A 7607-nucleotide genomic window follows, 5' to 3' on the forward strand; every position below is an offset into this window, starting at 1 on the left:
ACAAAAATAAAAAGAATCTCCGTTTGAAATCAGGAACGTGACTTTTCGATTCTAATAATTTAACTCTTAAAGCACACATTAAATCACACATCAGAGGCATTGACATAATAAACAAACTAGACGCTTACCTGCCAGGAAACTGCTCCTAAAATCGCTGTTGCAAGAAGACTAAAAAAAACTAACTGCTCTGAAATTAAGCAAAAGTGACGCATCCCTTTGGATGCCATGATTCTATCAAGGCTATTGTTATCTACCCTGTGGGTGAAATATACTTTATGGCAGTCATTTAATTTGGTATGGAATCCCCAAAGAGTTAAGAGAAAAATAATATGGCAAATCATCCAGAAAATTCCAAAAATGGAAAAGCCTGGTATTACAAAATACCAGAGGTGAGTATCTCTAAGTTTAAATGCTGAAAGAATAAAAAAGGTAAGCTCAATCATTCCTGTGAAAACGACTGAAAGTCTTCTGCATATTCTTCCACGGTACAAAAAGGGTTTCCACCTTTCAGTCACTGAAAGTCCACTAAAATAAATGTCAAGGAAAGGGTCAGTTATCAGGCAGATGAAAAAACATGCAAAAGCAACTGGATTTTTGGGAGTTTCCAATGAGGAGAAAAACAGCAAGACTGCAAAAATAACTAAGTTTGGAATAGCTAAGAAAGACTTCATTCTCAGGTCAATAATCAGCATGGCCAAAGCTACAACAAGTAAAATGACACTCAGAGACTTCTCCACCAACATGGTTGTGCTGGCAATAGCAAATCCAACAAGTTCCAGAAATTCAACTGTGGTTAGTAAAGTGGGTCGATGATGGACATACCCAGAAATTCTCTCCACCAAAGCGCATAAGATCCTTAGTACTATGGAAGTTAGAAGCAAATATTTGGTTGACTCTTCTTTCACATCATTTTTAAAGGATGAATTGTCAAGAAAACATAGGAGGCCAAGCAAGAATCCAAACCAAAGATTGGAGAGACTTAAACTTGCTGCTTCCATTGAAAAATAATAATAGAGTATGCTGGCAATTCCAAGAACGAAAAGACCAAGAATAAAAATTACCAAAATTAAGGAATTTGCTGTTTTTTCCCATCTTACATAAAGACCTAAGCATATAGCAACCAATAAATTGATTCTGGCTAAATAGCCAAGATAACGCACTGAAGAATGCATGTTCACTTCTCTGTTGACTTCTTCCAGTCTTGTCATTGCTAAATACAGACAATGACTAAAGCAGTAACGCAGTGATTTACACATGTAATCTGGCAATTTGGGCTTTCTCCCCGTGGTACAAAAATTTACTGCTTGTTTTTCATCCAGCAAATCCAACGTATCCGTAACTCCTATTTCAGCATTTCCTCTGGTGGAATTTTTGTTTATAGTAATCTAAAAAGAAGAAAAAAAAGGTCAGTGTTAATTTTATATAATTTATATTTTATATCTCTCTTCTTTGTAGAAAATAATAAAGAAATGAGAAATAAAGCTTCTTCTGAAACTCAGTTTTAAATTTGACTTGCATGTATCTTAATGGTAATTGTTTCTGGTTTAAAAACTCAGTTTATCCATATAAAAATGGCAGCGCTTTCTGCTTAACATATGCTAAGAAGTATGACTAAATCACCACCAGTGAAACTGTTTTTCCAAAGACTAAGCCATTCTTACTTCAATGGTTAGTTTTTCAACTACAATGTGTAAATGTGAGATATTCAACCTAGCTTAGATAGTAGAAGATGGATCTGGCACAATCAAAAACTACTCAGCAGCTAAACGGAATGATGGGCTTCATCATTACATCTACTTTGAAAAGCACTAGTATCCAGTAATAGCAACCGTTCCTACCTAAAATCCTCTCCATCTTTTTATAAGGCAGCTCTAACAGGCTATAAAATCTTAGTCTTTACACTGTTTAACTAATAAACTTACCAAAAGTAAAGTTTAACTGCATTAAAGTTAGTCCCTGAAGTTAACCCATAATTTTCCCTATACTTTGATCTCTACTAAATTACTTGGATTATCAAACCTCCTTTCTAGATCTAAATACTGTCCTGTAGCAAACCAATTCCTGAACTTTCTAGTCAAAATTCTGAAGTTAGAATGCTAACCAATATTTACTATAAGTTAAACTTTATACTTTTTTTTTTTTAAGATTTGACAGAGAGAGACACAGCAAGAGAGGGAACACAAGCAGGGGGAGTGGGAGAGGGAGAAGAGGCTTCCTGCCCAGCAGGGAGCCCGATGCGAGGCTCAATCCCAGGACCTTAGGATCATGACCTGAGCCAAAGGCAGACACTTAACGACTGACCCACCCAGGTGCCCCCAAACTTTATACTTTTACTCTTAAAAAGTTAACAATTATTCGTTAAAGAACCCAGATAATTATTTTAGTCTTTGAGTGCCCCCACAAACTGCACTTAAAACATGACAATGGCCAAAAAATGCTTTATCTACCAGATAATTCTTCAAAGTTTATGTTATACTGTTTCAGAACTGATCCATTCAACAGCTCATGGTCACAATAAATATCCATGGAGAACTCAACCAGACAAAAATTCAAAAAAATGTTTGTGATGGGCTTATTTATACTTTAACAGTAAGACACATGAGAGGCACCTGGGTGGCTCAGTCGGTTAAGCGTCTGTCTGCCTTCAGCTCAGGTCATGATCCCAGAGGCCTGGGATGGAGTCCTGCACTGGGCTTCTTGCTCAGCGGGGAGCCTGCTTCTCCCTCTGCCGGCCACTCCCCCTGCTTGTGCACACTCTCTCTCTGACAAATAAAATCTTTAAAGAAAAAAAAAATAGTAGGACACTAAAAGACTCGACAGAAACATGATAACCTGGAATTAACCCTTAATTACTCATTTGGCTGGAGAAGATTTTACCGAGTGACAATCTTACAGTCTCTGGGACGTTCTAAGTACTATTACTAATTCTACTTCTCACTAATTCTGCTTCAGCAAGTGTATTTTTTTTACAGATAAACCTATTTAAGTATTCTGATTTTCCTCAATCACATTTTCATCCAATCATTTCTTAAGATACCATACACCGCTTAAAAAAATGTCTTCCTTTGGTATATTCTGGCTTTATCTTTTTGCTTATATGTAAGACATTGATAAAATCCTGAGTGCTTTGCATTTTTTTTTTTTTTTTAGCATCACTCCTGTAATATAATCGTTCAACAAACAGGTTGGAATACAGATCCTCAAAGGGTTGATGGTACAGTCTGGGCTTAGACAACTGAACACTGCTGAAGAAAAAAACAATCACACACCAGGCTCAATGGTTGCCACTCAACTCATGAGACATCCTTCTGTTTCTTTGGTCAACACTCTCCCATTCTGTGAGTATCCAACCTCTCTTCCTTAGCCTCAAATCTCTGACACCCACTTCCCACGCACTGCACTCTCACTAGATGACTGCCTCCAACAGAGTTGTCAGAAGAGAGCTTACTTGAGTTTCCAACACCACAAACCCACCTCTACTGACATCTCCTGATACAGGGGAAGAAGGGTGTCCCTTCCCTATCTAAGGCTAAATCTTTCAGACATACTGGCTATCTTTTCCCCTCTACCTCTTCCAGAACTTCACAGTCTCTTGGCTCTTCAAACTCCCACTCTTCTCTTATCCATTAGCACTTAAACATTTGCAAAGCTCTTTTTAAAATCAATACCAAAAAAACCCAGAAACAAAAACAATCTTCACACATCCCCATCTTCTCTTCCAAGTTCAATCTTCTGTCCTCTTTTGACAGCTATTCTATGATTGCTTCACTTCTCACACCACTCAACAATGGTTCCCACCATACAACAAACTGCTCTGCCAAATTCTAAAGTGACCTATAAGCTCCTAAAACCAACGCGTACTTTTCATTTATTATCCTGCACTTTCTTCAAACAACCTTTGACATTGTTGACTCCTCTCAGTTTCTGAAACCTGCCCTTCCTTTAGCTTTCAAAGACCAGCCTCTAGATTTTCTTCTAACTCAGTGACCTCTCCTTCTCCGTCTTCTTGCAGACTCTTGATTCTCAATCCATCCTTTGGATGTTCAATCCCAGGCCTAGGCTTTTCTCTCACTGTACACTTTCTATGAGCAATCTCAACTATTTCCATGTCTTCAATTATTCTCTCTCTCCCTAATTATATACATATATTAATCTGTCTGAAAGAAATAAAAGCACCAGCTCTCTTAGAAGTAAAACCCTAGAAAAAAGGTAAACAAGGGCGCCTGGGTGGCTCACTCGGTTAAGTGGCTGCTTCAGCTCAGGTCATGATTTCGGGGTTCTGCAATCAAGCCTCACGTCCAGCTCCTTGATCAGCGGGGAGTCTGCTTCTCCCTCTCCCTCTACTCCCACTGTGCTCACTCTTTCTCTCAAATAAATACTTAAAAAAAAGAAAAAAGGTAAACATGTAAATTATACCCATAACATCCAGATCATAGAATATATGCAACCACACTGTCAAAATCAACATGCAGAATATTTTTGAATGGCTAATTTACAAGTCTTTCCACATTCTGAACTTCTTCAAAGGACAAACTGGCTGAATCAGAGAGTAAGACAACAAAGCAACAGAATCTTTTCAACTGGTCTGCCATTACTTGATTCAATGAGAAATTACTTGTGAGACAGATAAAAATGGAGCACGGAAGAGTCAGTCTGCAGAGGGGAGCTCCCAGAGTCTGTTTTATAAAACCCCACATCCTACTTTAACCCTCCTCTCCTTCACCACCTATATTTAGTAATAGCAAAGTGCTGATTGTCATTTGCTTAAGGTCTGCATTCCCACTAGCTCACAAGGTCTCTGAAAGTTTGTCTTTAATACTGTGTACCCGTGTCTTGTTAGAAAATTTGGCACCAAGCAGATATTCAACAAATACCTGTGAAAGAAATAGAGACTAATATAGAAATAATTATATTTAATAACAATGCCAGTTATTGGACACTTAGTAATACATGAAGAGACTAAAGTTGTAATAATATCCCACAGCACGTAAGTAATAAAACTAAGGGAGAGTCCATGAATGTTTGGTTTCTTTCTCTTTTCGCCTTACTTCAGCCTTCACTTAATTCATCCAAATTCCTCTAAACCAGTGAGTTCTCGTCCGTGTCCTACCTCTAGGGAATGGCTCAATAGAGCCACTACATACACACTCTTATCACTTGCGTCAGCTTTGGACTCAGAAACAATTTCCGTCCCATCTAGGAGAAGCGTCAAAAGCTGAAAGAACTATACTGAGCACCTAAGGTCGGGGAATTCCCGTGCTTTGATTCTATGAATTCATGTTAACCCTCTGGGCCCACTACATACGAGGAGAATGGCAACTTTAAATATTCAATCTCTTAGTACTGGGGCAACAACAGCAATTCTTCCTGTTCTCTACCACCCCTCTACTTTGGGAGATGGCAACGACAACTGGGGGCCCAAGTGCCTGGGGAACCGCGGGGGATATGGAGCATCCCACCTTCCAGCCTCCAACCCCCACCGTCAACTCCTCTCGGGGCAGGTATCGCAATCTCGGCGCCGGGTGACCGACAGGCTGTGCGGAGCTAGGGGCTCGAACTACGCAGAGACCTGGGCGGTGTCTATGCTCAGGTCCTGCCACCCCACTGTTCACCCCGACCTCCCTACCTGACTCGGCCGCCGCCACCAACGCTCTCTCAACCCCCGGAGTCGGCTCTGGGGCCAACACAGTAAAGGGAGGGCCCTTGGGGCTGAGCTTGCGACTCGGAGCTGGGAGGTGGCACGCCGGGGGGGAGGGGGGTCCGAGGGCCCGAGGCCACAGGCACTAACAGAGGCCAGTCTCCTTGGAAACTTTCTCCGTTACCGGCCCGACCGCGGCCGCCATGTTCCTGCCGCTCGGTCCGCGACGGTACGGAGCGCCGCCGGGGTCAAACCGCGCGGCGCGCTTCCTCCCTGAGGCCCGGCCCCCTCCCCGCTCAAACACCCCGTGCCGCCGCCGCCCCAGGTGTGCCCGGCGCTGCGACAACACACAGAGCACCCCCCCACACATAGGGTGCCGGCTGAGTCCGGCCTCCGTCGCCTTCTGGGACCTAGGATCGGCGGCGAACAGGGAGTGGGAAGAGCACGAAGAATCACGTAGACCGTGCCCATGAAGACTTCAGGCCGCCGCCTCCGGCTGGACGGAAAGTGGGACGGGACGGGCGGAATGGTCCACACGTGGGCTGTATATACCGCAGGAGGCGTTGCGGTTCTTTAGTATCCGTAGCATAATGCATGGCTTTGTGTCCGCTGACCAGCAGAAGCCCAAGTTTCTTAGGCTCGCCTTCAAAGCCCTTCTAGCCTCCTTTTCTAATTAAGACTCCTTTTAAATCACTGCCTGGGTCTTTACTCCACCGACATACAGCACTGAGCTCCCCAGGCCTGGCCTGTTCCATTCCCCTTCTTCCACCTATCCCTTACACGTTCAGCAGCCTTTTTTATTTTTTATTTTTAATTAACATATAAAGTATTATTTGCTTCAGAGGTACAGGTCTGTGATTCATCAGTCACCCCGGCCTGATTCTCATTTGTACTCTGAACTCATTGAATAAACGTAGGGGGAGGCAGCCCTTCACAACAGCTGAGTCCGGTGATTTTGGAGTTTGGAACCTGGTTGCTCCTCTTTTCTATATGCAACCTGTGTTTCTCTGAAAAACAAACAAAACAAAAACTAAACCTTTCTTGCAAAGATATTGTGTAAACTTTTTTTTCTGGCAGAAGGTAGGCCTTCAAAAAGTATGAATTCCTCCTCTCTGAGAAGCCTTCCCTTTCTGCCTGCTTTCTATCCCTCCCATCATTTTCTGCTGCTTGTAGCTCTTAGGTCAATCTCTCTGAACCCCAGTTTCCTCAGGTGTTAATTGGACCCTAATAACACCCACCTTACAGGGTTGTTGTAGGGATTAAGTGAGATCATGTATGTAAACAAATACCTTACAAACTTTAGATGTTTTATCCCCTTTAGGGTAAAGCTCAAAATCCTTCAACAGGTATGGACAAGTTCTGTAGACTGGCCCTTTTTTACCTCCAGCGTAATCTCCCACAACACTCCCCCAATTGTGTGCACCCCAGTCTGCTTTCATTTCCTCAAATGCCAGGACATGTCCAGTTTTGCTCACCATTAAATCAGCCTGGTGTAGTACCATAGTTGGTACTTAAATATTTGTTAAATAAAGTAATAGTACACAATAGGCCTTCAGCAATCACTAGTTCTCTCCCATTTTCTGTTAGTATCATCTATGCTATTCCTGTCTTTGCTGATAGAATGTGAATTTCTTCATTTTCATTTAATAGATGTTGGGGATTTGGGGTGTGCAACAGATCAATAGTGATAAAGCACTCTCAGACTCAGATTCCTCCTACGTAAATAAAAAGTGTGAGATTCTGTCCAGACTCCTGTCTTAACTCTAAAAGCAGTCACTAGCCAACTCCCAGATCCGTAACTCTGGCTCTTTGGGGGAACACGTGTCACATTTCCAACTACCTGCTAGATGTTTCTACTTGAATTGCCATCACTTCTAATTCAACTTACCTTTAATGGACATTTATTTATACGTATATATTTTGTTGGTTGGTTGGTTTTGTATTCCCACCCTCTGAACCATCATTCTGC

The 7607-nt window shown here is 42.0% G+C and overlaps 1 protein-coding gene across 4 annotated transcripts in view; it reads right to left on the bottom strand.

Moving 5' to 3' along the window:
- TMEM168 (transmembrane protein 168) overlaps positions 1-5856 on the bottom strand; it is a 29772-nt gene extending 23916 nt beyond the window's left edge. For 2 of the 4 annotated variants that reach the window (XM_028104963.2, XM_028104960.2), the window contains exons 1-2: positions 5627-5856; positions 129-1385 (exon numbers count right to left, since the gene is read on the bottom strand). In XM_028104963.2, the coding sequence (XP_027960764.1) occupies positions 129-1256 (1128 nt within the window). In that variant the 5' untranslated portion in view covers positions 1257-1385; positions 5627-5856. Of the gene's footprint in view, positions 1-128; positions 1386-4236; positions 4333-5459; positions 5527-5626 lie in introns of those variants that run through there. The other 2 variants (XM_028104962.1, XM_028104961.2) reach the window with 2 other exon arrangements.
- Between the last annotated feature and the right edge of the window lie 1751 nt (positions 5857-7607).

Source organism: Eumetopias jubatus, unplaced genomic scaffold (assembly GCF_037043125.1).
Source record: "Eumetopias jubatus isolate StellerSeaLion01/CBP00866 unplaced genomic scaffold, mEumJub1_p1.0 scaffold_14, whole genome shotgun sequence".
Lineage (NCBI taxonomy): Eukaryota > Metazoa > Chordata > Mammalia > Carnivora > Otariidae > Eumetopias > Eumetopias jubatus.